The sequence below is a fragment of the Akebia trifoliata genome, chromosome 5 (genome assembly GCF_017979445.1).
Source record: "Akebia trifoliata isolate Shusen 1 chromosome 5, ASM1797944v1, whole genome shotgun sequence".
NCBI lineage: Eukaryota > Viridiplantae > Streptophyta > Magnoliopsida > Ranunculales > Lardizabalaceae > Akebia > Akebia trifoliata.
The window spans coordinates 32,362,997-32,376,946 of NC_141379.1; the positions used below are offsets into that span (position 1 = coordinate 32,362,997).

General features: G+C 35.8%; 2 protein-coding genes across 3 annotated transcripts; one reads left to right on the top strand and one right to left on the bottom strand.

The window, feature by feature from the left end:
• The first annotated feature begins 1,073 nt into the window (after nt 1-1,073).
• On the top strand, nt 1,074-2,166 carry LOC147402273 (uncharacterized). The gene has a single exon (XM_086443882.1). The coding sequence runs from the start codon at nt 1,452-1,454 to the stop codon at nt 2,055-2,057; it is 606 nt and encodes a 201-aa protein (XP_086300008.1). The 5' UTR covers nt 1,074-1,451; the 3' UTR covers nt 2,058-2,166.
• A 3,233-nt stretch (nt 2,167-5,399) lies between these two features.
• Nucleotides 5,400-11,779, bottom strand: LOC147402274 (CDPK adapter, putative (DUF1423)). Of its 2 annotated transcripts, XM_086443881.1 has the most exons (7): nt 11,524-11,779; nt 11,281-11,423; nt 11,050-11,190; nt 8,973-9,371; nt 6,896-7,449; nt 6,720-6,786; nt 5,400-6,003 (listed from the first exon to the last, which is right to left on the bottom strand). In XM_086443881.1, the coding sequence occupies exons 4-7, from the start codon at nt 9,361-9,363 to the stop codon at nt 5,507-5,509; spliced, it is 1,509 nt and encodes a 502-aa protein (XP_086300007.1). In that variant the 5' UTR covers nt 9,364-9,371; nt 11,050-11,190; nt 11,281-11,423; nt 11,524-11,779; the 3' UTR covers nt 5,400-5,506. The 2 variants fall into 2 exon arrangements, with proteins under 2 accessions (XP_086300007.1, XP_086300006.1); XM_086443880.1 differs by lacking the exon at nt 11,050-11,190.
• Between the last annotated feature and the right edge of the window lie 2,171 nt (nt 11,780-13,950).

Consider the following 13,950-nt stretch of genomic DNA (forward strand, 5'->3'; position numbering starts at 1 on the left):
GAACCTAGCCTACCAATCCAAATCTATATCAAGCAAAGACATTAAGTTGTGAAATTATTCCAAACATGCCCTTGAATTATTATTATTCTCAAAACGTGTATATGGGTAAGATGGTCTTGTTCACTCTATAAAAAAAAAGAGTCTGTGTTGGAGTGACCTCAAGCTGGAATCCCGATGAAAAGCATCTATGGTTTTCATACACTTTCATGTCAAGAAGTGTGATACGAGGTTCTGAGGTCACTTCAGCATTATTCAAAAATAAATAAGGATTTGTTGTACAAATGAGATATCTCATTGGGTTTCAAACTAATGACATACCATTTTTTTTATTTTATGAAAAATTAAAATAAAATTATCAAAATTGACTCACCTTCAATCTCTAAGCAAAACCCTTAATTTTTTTTTCAAAATTATGTTGTCTTCAATCTTCTTAAATTTTTGGTAAAAACTCGGATGTGTTTGTAAAATTCCCTTAATAGAACTATCGAAGAGTAATTTTCTTAACACAAGAAGATTTCGTGATCCATTACTGTACTTATTTCATATTCAAATTCTAACATTAATAATGATTTTCTTACTCGAAAATTTTTCACTCAGTTGAGTTGGTAAGTGCACGGAATTGTAGATATTTTCCTTGTGCATCCCGAAGAAAAAGATCTATGATTTTGTGCCCTTGCCACTTCAACCGATAGTGAAAATTTTCGAGTCAGAAAATCACTTCTCTTCTAACCTCTCTCTTTCTCTCCTACTCTGTTGCAAAGAATAACTCGTATCGATTCAGGTAAAAAAATATATATATTCTCTTTCTACACTCCTCATTCTATGAAACTTGCTACCAAGCTAGTATCAATTCAATCAGAAATATCTCTCTTTATACTCTCCTCATTTTATGAAATTTGCAACCAAACATGCCCTAGCATTGCATTGCACAAGCTTATATTGGTTTTATCCTATATTTGTCACCAAACAGCTCCTGGTTTCTTCTATAATACCACAAGGGCATTTCTGATAATTTCATTGAATTTAAGGGCAGAAAGCAAGCCCCTTTCTCTATATATGACAGATATTCTCTCTCCATTAATTATTCTCCACCGGCCAATCGGTGAAGAACATATGTTGTCGAAGGTAACCTCTCTGCAACCTAAATTATTTTTTTTCATAATTCCCTAAAATGTCTCTCTTTTCATAGTAGCTCCCAAACAAAGAGAAGAATCAATCCCCCTCTTTATTCCATCTTTCCAGGGTTAGGGCTTCTACAAGAGCTATTAATCTCTCTTAGAGGAAATCTCAGCCAAGATTTTTCTCATCTTGATTAGGGTTCTATGCAATTCTCCCAAAAGAGGATTCTTTGAGTAGATTTGAGACGAATTTCGTAGGATTTGAAGAAAAGTTAGGAATTTTAGTGAAGATTTAGGTAATAAAGTGATTCGCTCGAGTTTCACCAGTTGTTGATGATTCCATCGTTTCCAAACAACAATTCGATCATTTGTGTATCTTTGATTCTGTTCTGTTTGGGGTTTTACCATTGTTTCTCAATCAAACTCGTCGACACCATGAAGGTTCATCCATCTCCGAGAAAGCGGAACATTGCGTTCCATTACGACATCAATTCGAGTCTCTCAGAAGCAAACAGGCTCATGGGTAAGCAGAAGAAGCTTCGAAGACTCCCTCACATATTCAATAAGGTCTTAGAACTCCCCTTCAATTCAGACGCTGATGTCTTGATCGAAGAAAACCCTAATTCTTTCCGGTTCGCTATAATCACAGACGATGTAGGTGACGATGTTCGAACCCACACAATTGAGATATACCCTGGTGTCACGAAGATTGTGATCAGAGGAAGTAACGTTCTTGAATTTAATTTAGATGAATTTGGGCTCGATTTATGGAGGTTTAGGCTTCCACCATCGACCAGGCCAGAGCTCGCTAGTGCTGTCTATGTCGATGGGGAACTTATCGTGACGGTTCCAAAGGGTATGAATGATAACGATGGGAATGGCCAAGAAGAAGAGGAAGCTTGGGAAGAAGGAATGGGTCATCTTGTTCTTGTACAGTAATGCTTTTATTCCCATTCATCTGGGTTTGAATCGCAATTTCGTTTAATCTTGTTCATGGAATTCTTGATATGTTCTTGTTGGCTAAATTAAGAAATTGTGTTTTATTGCATTTGATGGTAATTACTGCCTTTTAAATTTGTTGCTGAGTTTTTCTAGCCTGAAAATAGAATAGAATGTATTTTGGTGCATTTAGGATTTGGGTCTCTCCTGCATTAAATATGATTATGAGAAATTTTCACAGTTGAATGATACAAATAACCTTTAGAATTATTTCAATATGATGTGATTCTTGTTTTACCCATTTAGAATTTTCAAATTCACGTATTCGTTGATAGACTAAGATTCTGTTTTTTATATTGATATTTGAAGGTATCGACTTGTTAAGTTGGTAAAGTCTTTGAATTTTAGTACCACAGACCTAGGTTCAATACTCGCTCACCCTCTTACCCATAATAAATATAAAAAAAAAAAAAGAATATAAGAGAATAAAAAATAAAAAAAAATCGACGTTCCTGATTGAAAATCATCTCTAATATGTTATTGAATTCTCCATGTCCTTATAATTCTTTTCTTGCACACAATAGTCTTCATGATGAATGTTTAGTGTCTCAATGTGACACTTTTATTGATTCCCAAAAAATTCTTCTATTGTATGAGGTGTTGTGCTTAGTATGGGTTAGTTGTGCTGTTCCTCTCCTAAGATAGTTCAGGTTTTACCTAGTCTGGCGAAAAGAGGTTATCAATCATGACAATTGTATCCAAAAAATTTGGGTTCGGTTGAATGAACCATGGTCATACACTTGCTTGTGTCTGAAGTGTTTGTATTCAGTCTCGATACTCAACCCATTGATCTTCTCGCTCTTTTAGAACCTTCCAATTGCATGTCCCTTCTAATTGGGGTTGTAATTGGCCTTAGGTTATCACCTATTGAGGTTACTTTTGCATTTTCACAAATGTATTTGTTTCTAATTCTCTTTCTTAGTCTTTATACCGATCCATCTCAACATCCTCGTCAAATATGCTTTGCTTTATCTATAATCGCAATTTTTTTTTCTGGATTGCCCAACGTTGAGCTCCATAAAGCATCACTAACCTTACTGATGTCCTATAAAATTTTCCTTCTAATGCGATTAGGATATGTTAGTTATATAGCACACCTTCACTTTAGTTATCCAACTCTAATTCTATGTATAAGTGCCTCCTCAAGCTCTCCACCCTTATTGATAAAAGAACCTTGGTAGCTTAGATGTCAATTGAAACGATGTCCAGTCTGACTGGAATTGCTTGGAAAATGTTCAAATGCCATTTAACCAACAGCATTGCGACGATGAGTCTGCCAGTCTTGGGTACTTTGTATTTACAAGGAACTTTATGAACAGGATGGTGCATAGTTTCTTTTAACTTTTAACAGAAATATTTCTAACAGACCTGAGGAGATTCTCAGTTCCTGCTTGATCTATCTTGGCGCACCATATGGATCAAACAAACCCAGCTATACCATCATTGTGGATTACCCCAAACTTCTGCCATCTTTGTTTGAGGGATGGGGAGTCAACCAACCACATTCTTATTCATTGTTCTTTCGCCCGTATTATTTGGATGTTCTTCTTATCTCGTTTCCAGGTGGATTGGGTTCTTCCATTTTCTATCTTTGGGCTTTTAGAGGGTTGGAGTTTCAATATCTTCTCTGCTAGAAAGAGGCATCTTTGGACTATCCTTCCATTCGCCATTGCTTGGGGTCTTTGGAAATGGCGTAACAACAGGGTGTTCCATAGCAAGGAAAGCTTGCCTCATAAGGTGATTTTAGAGACTCTGGGATTTCTTTTCTTCTGGTCAAAGATGAGTAAAGATTTTGAGGGATTGAGCTTCCAAGATTTTATTTTTAATTGGGATATGGTTTGTAAACCATAGCCTCCCGTTGGGCGTGTTTTTATTTTTTTGTTTTTCTTTTTCTTGTTTTTATGGTTTTGTTGTTTGGGGGCTATCTCAGCCTCCTCTTATCCTTTTTCTTTCATTAATAAAATTTATATTTATCAAAAAAAAGAATAGACCATGTTTTACAAGAATCTCTTTTAACATCTAATAATGTTTCTGCTGGTATGTCTGCCTTGAGAATTCATTTAGTTTTTTTGTTGCATTATAAAGCATCATAGATCGGAATAACAGTTGTTTTACCCACATCGATGATCTCGTGTTACCTTGCTAATGATCGTTGTTGTACCTAATTCATGATCTCTTTTTTGGTTTAGCCATCCCAGATGACGTGGCATGTGCTAGAACCATAGATTATTTTCCTCCATATACACAAATGCACATATTTATGGGGATGTACAGTTGTGTATCCCAAGGGAAAAATCTATGGTTCTAGCCCATACCATGGGCAGGGGGCGTGGGACATCAGAAAATCACGACTCTTATTTTTAAAAGTAAGAGCAACATGTTGTTGAGAAAGTCCCTGCAACGAAGGTCAGGATTATCCAACCTGATCAAACTTGTGTCCAAGACCCAAGTTACGACGAGTCTTTATTATTATGATCATCTTACTGCGATTGTATGTCACACATGTTGTGCCTGCAGCAGCAAGTATTTTTTATTTTCCACTACATCCCTTGATGAACAGCTGAACAACCAAATCAATAACAAAGAAATTCCATCCAATCTTGATGGTTCGATCCATAAAGTGAACCACTTAACCCAATAGCTTGATTTCATTTGTATCATGAGACAGCGAGGTTTGCAATTGAAATGTTATATAAACCATAGCACATGGTTGTAGTTGGTCCTTACGGAAAAGTTATTTTCAATTGAATGCAGATTTCTAAGCCTAACAGAAAAAAAAAAAAAACCAAAACAAAACAAAATTGAAATTCATGATCAGCAAGAAGTAGGTTGGACCATGGCAGTGTTCCTTGGAACATAATGTAGATATCTTAGAAATGGCTTTAGATTAGAAGCTCACTAGGACCATAAAGGTGAGTGAAAGAAATAAGTTTAGTTATAAATGATCTATATAGTTATATTCAATGACCCACCAAATCACTAAAATATTTAATAACTCCTAGTCCGAAAATGCTGCCACTCGATCCACACCTTTTCAGACCCCGCCCACCTTGGCTTGGTGCATCAATACCAAAAATTAGCCTGATTTCTATACTGAGATGGACGAGTGGAAAGACTGAAATATACAACTAAAAATGAACGTGCTCATGAAAAGAAAAAGCCATTTAAGATGACTTGGTCATGTGCGATGAAGCCTAATAACAACCTGAACTCGAAAGAAAGTGAAATTTTAAGGTTCTAAAGTACTAAGTGGACAAAAGCATATGTAGATTGCGGAAGTGATTACAGATATAAACACACTTGACACATGGCTTTCGATAAAATTTAAAGAGGAGCACAATTTGTTCAACTGATGTTATTAGCTCATCCATGTACACAAAATGTTATTCTCAATCTTCAGTTTGGAAACCAAAGTGTTCCTTTAAAGTACCTGTAGAAGTCCTACCAAATCCTTTGGCGACTTCCTCGATACCCTTGAGTTTTACAACTTCTTTCTTTATCTGATTTACTCTGCTCAAGATACTGGTGAGAAGTGCATCAACTTCACAAGCCATGGTTGATGATGAGCGTCTTGCGAGTTCCGACCTCTCTACATCGAGTTGTTGATACAAACCAACAAGGAGTTCTTTTTGAGAAGAAAGCCTTTCTTCTGCCATTCTGTATTCTAACTCCTGTGATTTTCTCAAGTCCTGGAGAACTTGATCAATCTCTTCCTCTAGTTTTAAAGATTCTAGCTTATAGTCTGAAGTTATGTATACGGGTTGCTGAGATTTTCTCTGCATGTTATCGATTTCGTGAGGTGTCGTGCAATTCAGAGTGGACTGATCATTTGTGCCTTCAAAAGTCCCCGACAAGCTTCCATTGTTTCCAAGACAAGACATTGGCCCTGTGTGAAGAACCCGTTCAATAAATAATTTTTTGAGAAGTTCACTATGGCACAGCACATAATTTGGTTTCTTTTTGGGAGATTCTATCGCCACACCATTTTTTGCTAATGCTGCCCCAATTCATATATAAATCAGCAAAGAATTAGCACACATATTGGAGTGCTGTTAGTGTAAGTTGGTGTGGCAATAGAAGCTCTCTTCTTGTTTTTCCTTGCTTATTAGTATATAAATTTCGTGGGAAGGGAAACATGAGTTTGATGCCCAGGGAATGTTCTAAGGTCACAATCCAGAGCTGTGTCCAGTTCCTATAGCAACATACAGTGCCTACATGGCATGCTTTGGTTGGATATAAAACATGTACTGTGGCGCGGCTTGTTTAGGAACCCAATGTGTTTTAAACACCAACCAAATCTTGCCACATAAACACCGTTCCTGTTCTGTAGGAATGGGACACCATTCTGGATCCTGATTCATGTTCTAAATGCTTGAAATGGTCTTGGAAACATGTGGTACAAGTTCAGGCCCACTAACTACGTGAATATTAGATCCCCACCCCTTGGTGAACCCACACCAAAAATCAGTATGATCAGTGATTCCTCACCATTGGATTTAGTAGCAAACTAAATGTACACAACCAATATGGTAGTAAAATTATGATTTATGAATGTGACATAAGCAATATCTGAGAAAGGGGTGGGTTCAGAACCAAACTAACCCGATGAAACCACTGAGATGTTGTCGTCTTCATTCCAAATGTCCTCGACATAAACTCCACTTCTAAGCTGATGTACACATCAGATAGTCATGAGGGTCGTTGATAAAAATGCTAAAATGAGACAAGGATGCCGCTGTTGTGCAATTATATTATGTCTATCATAGAACACACTTTACCTTTGTCAGGGCTAACTCGATACGAGCCAGCAATCTCTTTGCACATTCTTGTTGCGAGCCACGCAAAATACAAAAACTCACTTTCAGAATCTTCTCAATGTCATCTCGAGCATCGACAGATTCACAAGTCTTTAGAAGTCTTGTAACATGTGACATGAGATCTGTTCGGTAATCACAACGTCTACAATAATACTCAACATCCAATCCAATGGTTCCTCCTACTGTTCCAGCCATGTAAGAACGGAGAGCACAATCAATATGGGCAGCATGCCCACATATGTAACTCTCACTTACTTTTGCTTCGCATCTTATAAAACTATAGCCTCCGTAGACCCAATCAATAGTCCTGGAACAAAGAATACAGCAACAATCGCGACAGAAACCAGGTTCAGAGCAGCAGATATCACAATCCATGGCCGGTATAGAGAGGGTCCTTGCTTCTTGTTGGAGACTGCACATCTTATTTCTAGCCTTACAAGCGATAGGCCCAACTTCTGACCCGTAAGATTCAGCCATCTCTGACGTGGGATATAAGCTAGGGATACCAGCCCAATCTATATAACAAATAGTGTGGCAAAACAGTTGGAGCAGAAATGAAACCCATTTTTACAATTCAAATCTCACAAATATTTACAAAACAATCAGGAGAAATAAAAAATTGCATATTTTAGCAAGGATAAAAATCATCAAACCACCTGCATAATGAATTTAGAGCAAATAATGCTAGAGCAAAGCTGAAGCAGAATGATTTGGAAAAAAAAAATGTGCCTTTTTTATGTCCATGTACCTATGGGATAATTTATTATTGAAATAAAATATTTAGTAGTAGATATTGTCATAAATATTTCAAAGAAGGCTTTCTAATGGTAGTATTTTATACTGTAAACAGACTTATATATCAGAAGTGCACCAATTTGTGAATATATATGTTCATGTATGCTTTAGATGTGTTGATTTCAGTGAACATGGTAAATTTTTGACATAAGAAGGTCATTGTTTTGGTAACTAAATGATCAATCACATCCTTCGCTGTTAATAGTCTCTTGCATAAATGGTTTGTTGTAAGCTATCATCTGCACTCAATGGGAAACTGATAAAACAGGAATCACTGTCAACCTATGTTACCTGGGTCGTCGGTTCGAATTCAGGTTCGTGGTTCACCACTCTAGAATTAATCCGGTATAGGGGTAGGTAGAGACAATTTGTTCTTGGTTCGCTTTGGTTCCTTAGATCATTTTGCTAGCTTGGTTCGCTTGTGCATATATATAATTCAAGTATACAAATTCTAAGTTTGAGAAGTGCCACTTTGCTAAGTGGTAAGATATGTAGAGAGTTGTTCCCACGTCCCAAGTTCAAACCCCCTTGAACCCATACTCCTTATGCCAACCACTAAACATATTACTCATCACTAACCACTAATCAAGCATTTACCTGTCAAAAAAAATTTATAATGTTAAAAAATTTAAGTTAAATAGATTTACAAATTAATATAATGGGTTGGGATCTGTTGACTCATGAGAAAACACATGATCCAAACCGTTTAGATACAAAATCCAAAAGTGGGGATTTTGTCCCGAGGATAACACAAATCTAGGAGTTATTATCCCGATGATAAACCTCAAGTGGGGATTTTGTGTTTAAATTGTTGGGATCGTATGTTTATTTCATGAGTAAGGGATCCTGCTCCTAATATATAATCCAAATTCTAAATATAAAGAATGGAAAAAATATATATATAATAAATTGGTTTGGTTCACCTAACCAATTAAAAAATTGTTTAGTTCGAACCAAATTGTTAGGTTTGCCGAACCAAATGCTTTTGAATTTCGTACTTCATGGTTTGCTTGATTTTACGAACCCAGGACGAACTGTACCGTGAACTGGTTTGGCTAGTACCGGTTTGTGGTTCGGACTAGTATCAAAGAATTGGGTAACATAGCACGGAACTACCCAAACAGAATAAGCCACTAAAGATACAAGTAACATAAAGAAAAACAAGTAACCTAAAACTGATAACCATAGTTGATACGGAAATCTTTCAAAGAGGAAAGAACGATGGAGCTAGTAAAAACCAGACCTTTTCCCCTGTGGTGTTCCTTTGAAGGGATCTTCCAACTGAAAGAGGCGAAGAAGGCATTGGCATCAGCATTAGGGAATTCCTTCCGGACAAATTCTTTAACTGACAACAGGCTCGCGAAATACATTTTTCCCTGGAAGGGCTTCTGAAGACGGCTTGGGGGATACAAGTACCTATCAGTCATAAAGCCAGAACTGTTTTTTCTCTTTCCTACCTTCCATGCCCATATATCACCAGGATTAGGCCAATCTATAGGAGCGTAAGGCAAACCTTGACCTGATTCACCGGCTGATACAGGCCTGAGAACTAAACCATTTTCTTTTGAACTACCCACAGAACCACCGCTTCCGTCGGGAATATTAGGCTCCACATATTGGTGTTCACTGGCCATTAATAGAGCTGTAAAAATGGAGTTCTTGTCATTGGCAATTGAGAGAAGTCATTAATAATTGTTAAAAAAAAAACCAAACCAACCAACCATTACTCTGAAATGGTTTCATTTGGAAAAATGCTTATAAATGTTCAATAAATTAGATTGAAAATCACTTAAATATCATCTTGGCTGTCATCATCATCATGGATATCCAATCCAAACTTTGACTCAACTATACGGGGCAAAATCTGAGTTTCCTGCAGTAGCTATCCGGGGGCCAAAAGTCCCCTCCAAAGTTGCATTCTTTATTTGGATGGCAAGCTTGGACAAAGTCTTCAACGTAGACAACATCATTCATCATGGTATCATCGTAATAGAATTATGTTTTCTCTATAATTTCAGTGGCGTATCAATTAGCCACTTTCTCATTTATTTTGAATTTGCTTTCCTCTGTCATATCTCTTTTGTTGTTGTCAATCCTCCACACTCAAATTTGACCCATTTTGCAGTGTATTGGGATATTTAGGGACAAAAAAATGAAGTATCAAGCTTTTGGAGAAACACAACATTCGATTCAGAGATTATATTTTCTATTTAGGGACAAAAAAAAAGGAATTATCAAGCTCTTGACCTCCGTATATTTCTCATTTGATAAAATTTGTCAATTAAAAAAATCCAATCAATACTTGATCACATTGATTGAAAAAATATAATAATAATTATTGATGTCATCGGAAAATGACCGCCACATTGTTGGAAATCGCCACCTGTCTATGAAGTTCATCACCACCACCTTCCGCTCATCTTGGAGTCTGTCAGAGCCAAATGCCCACTAGATCATGTCCATCATGATCTCTCTCAAGAGCATTTAATGGGATCGTGCGGCTTGGTTATCTCCCAATGGAATTACGAACAATGAAATGCTAATGGAAAAGAGAGTAAGAAAGAAACATGAGTAGAGAAAGTCCTTTGAACTAGAGTCAAACGAAAGACGATACTAATTTAGAATCAAAGTCGATCATGGTTCTGATACCATATTAGAATTCGAATTGAATTAAATAATTCGTAGCTGGGATTTTACGTTCCTCGTGAAGTTCTATCAAATAAAGAGAAAAAATAGAGGTTAACTGTTCCAACCAACTAATTTAATCCAAACTTAGGATAATCTACTTGATCAAATCCTTATATAAGATAATGATTTGGTGTATATCACAATACACGTTATTATATATCATATCTAATGACTATCACATCAACGCAGTGAGAATCTCAGTGAAAACAAAGTCACCGCAGTATTTTCCAACAAATAATAATCTGCTTGATATATTAAAAAAAATATAACATGAAGGTTATTTTCGTCAATCCATAATTATTTATGGCCACTACACGGCACTATAGTTACGCAATACGGACGACGACCTCTCACTAACATGCGCCTCAATTTATGTGCGGACACAATCCAAAAAGACCGAAACCAATAGGAAAATCGATACCATCATCCTGAGGAGGACCTACTCTATGCGAACCAAATCATTCGAACATCTTAAACTTGTCAATTATCTCGAGGAACATTCGAATGGTACGGACATACAGAATACGTCTTCCTTATGATTACAGCAACACATAAACCAAGGGAGGACAATCCTCCCTAGGATGACGGATCTCATTTACGAAAAAATAAGAATACTGTGGACCATCTCTAACCTGCGCTGGGGTTGACAAGAAGTCTATTACGAGATTCATCTTTGTCCCAGTTCCGGCTTGAAACTGGAAATGGATCCGGTTGTTAAACGAAAACGAACCCGAACCCGAACCCCTTCTGCACAGGTTAGCAAATAGCCATCCCTACGAAACTTAAAACCTTGTTTAAGCTCAGATTTTTCTCACAATTTTTATTTTTAAAATATAGGAAATATTTGGTCTTCGAAGCTTCACCTGAGACAGCACGATTTGTGAATCTCCACTTGAGATCAATAGAAAGACATGTAGAGAAAGATGACAGAGAAGATCTTGGATTTCTGATAAAATTCCTCAAATTAAAAAGAAAATCCCAAAAATATCCCCTTCGATAATTTCACCTGTAATATGGAGAAAACATATATAAATAAAGAGGAAAAACATGGAAAATATGAATTAAAAAATGAACTTTCGAAGGATAAATTAGGGAAAATCGAATACCTTACGAGAGTAGGCTCGATTGGGTTCGAGGACTACGATGAACCGGTTTAGAGAGCTGAGACTGGCATTGAAGCAACGACCAAGGAGAGAGTAACCCTAGACTATAAGTACCAGTCAACGAAGTGATGTTTCCCGTACTTCCTATATATAATACCGTTGGATGTTCCTAGATTAGGATAGATTGTTTCTCGCAGAAAATCAACGGTGCACACTTAAGGGTAAATGTTCCCTTCAGAAGGCCAGCAACATATCTCAAATATTTGGATTTTGGACAGCGAAACTTAAAACTTCTGCTTTACTTGGCAAACATGTTTTGGAAAAATTACTTAAATAACCCTGGCGTAGCGACTTTTTTCTAAATTAGACCTATCCAGAGACCGCCCAAAACTTAAGGATTGTTTAGAAAAAATTCCCTCCACCAGGGTCTTTTAAGTAATTTTTTAAACAGTCGGACTAAGTTGGACACACAATACATTTTCTTCCTAGAATTAAAAAAAAAAAAAAAATTATATCGATTTGATACCAATATCAGGATTTTACAATTTACATTGGTCTTTGAAATTTGATTAAAATCTACACCCAACTTTTGGTGGACCAATCAATGAAATTTAAAACATGAATAACAGTCTCAATTGGGGTAAAAAAAAGTAAGGTTGGGTTCAATAACTTTCAGTCCATTAAATCCAAGTTGGAGTAAGCCCTAATAGTGTTTGGCTTGACCCACTATTATTTTATAGATGTCATAAATTTTGCCCATGCATATAGTCATTCTCTTTAGAATTAAAAGAGTAAAAGAGGAAATACAATAAAATTAAAGAAGAACTATTCGAAAAGGGGTAGAAGAGCAAATACAATAAAATTATAAAGCTATTATTGAAAAAGAAAAAAACTTTCCTTACTAAATTAATAAGATTTTAAGCCTTACTACTATTTTTTTTTTAAATGGATTATCACATTGGTTACTCAACACCTCTAGATTTTATGGCAAAACTCATTAAAAAATATATATAAAAAATGGGGCTTCATCCAAGGTTTTGCAAATGGACGACCATCGAGTTTTACAGAACTACTAAATTTAAAATTAAAATTCAACGTTAAAAAATACAAATTTTTTTTTTTTTTTGAAGCATTATTAGATTATTTTTTTCCTATGCCACAAAATGAGCCCAAGGACCCATAGTAAAAGTGGAATCCTTACTAACTTGATAAGACTAGTCAAATTGTATTGAAAAAGTGGAGTAGAGGAAAGTGAATAAAATTAGAGCGATAATATTGATAAGGTTGCAAGTGTTATATGGACTCTCAAAAATAGAATACACCAAAATCAATGTTATATTTGGCATTACTTTTATATTATCTCAAATTTTTTTAAGGTGTCTTTTGTGTTGGAAAAAATGTATTTTTTTTTACCAAATTGTCATCCAAAACATAGTGGCATTTTTTATGATGAATCATTGGAGAGTCATGTGCCTAGTGGGATTTCTCTTTATTTTATTTTATTTCAAAAAATAGAATTTAAAAAAGCAAATATAACATTGTCATTCCAAATGCTTATAATAATATATTGTGCCTACATGGCACATTTTTATTGGAGAGTAAGTATATCGGGTTGCATGTTGTGAAGAAAATTTATTGTTTAAGGTCCAATGTATTTTAAACGCTAACCAAAACATGCCAAGTAGGAATCGTTCCTATTCTATATGAACGGAACACCATACTTGATCCTGAATCTTATTGGTAACGGGATAAAAGAGATAGGTGCAACAAAGTTGAAGGGTAGTTATTGTAATGGGAAGAAAGAAAGGGAAATGAAATTAAAATTACTCCTTGAAATATATGCAAGATTAAATTTGAACCATTCTTCACAGAAGATAAACATTTGGGAAAGACAATCGTTGTGTTATATCATATAGATTTATAATTCAGATGAATGTATTTCTAATAACATCTAAATAATAATAAATAAAAGTTTATAATTATATCACATAACTATGATTTTACTCTCATCTATAATATAGATTAGATATTAATTTCAAATTTGATTGGATAATCTTCACATACAAAAAACATTATTTGAGAAATAAGAAATTGTTAAAATTTTATAATGTATTGGACTCAATCCCGTTAGGACCAAGGTAGGGCTTAGTCGTCTCAGGTCTAATAGGGATATATGGCGGGTCTGAGGTAGAGCCTGCCTCTTTAGGATCGGGCTAGGGCTCAACCAAACTCGCCTTGAACCTGTCCATTTACAACATATGTAATTTTTATACTCGATTAATAGTATTGCATGCACATGACACATAAAGTGTGTGTAAGCGATGGAGTCACATTTTGTTTCCTCACGAGTGGAAAGTCTTTGGATTAGCCTCGCCAACATATACCAATTGAATTAGATTTGCCTACGTTCATATTCAAATACGAGAGGGG

Bases quoted from the DNA above. Each gene is read 5' to 3' on its own strand.
- LOC147402274 (XM_086443880.1), bottom strand. From the start codon at position 9,363: ATGGCCAGTGAACACCAATATGTGGAGCCTAATATTCCCGACGGAAGC. The intron at 7,450-8,972 runs GTCTGGTTTTTA...TTTGTTATATAG, and splicing joins GGAACACCACAGGGGAAAAG to ATTGGGCTGGTATCCCTAGC. The intron at 6,787-6,895 runs GTAAAGTGTGTT...TGTGTACATCAG, and splicing joins TCGAGTTAGCCCTGACAAAG to CTTAGAAGTGGAGTTTATGT.
- LOC147402273 (XM_086443882.1), top strand. From the start codon at position 1,452: ATGATTCCATCGTTTCCAAACAACAATTCGATCATTTGTGTATCTTTG.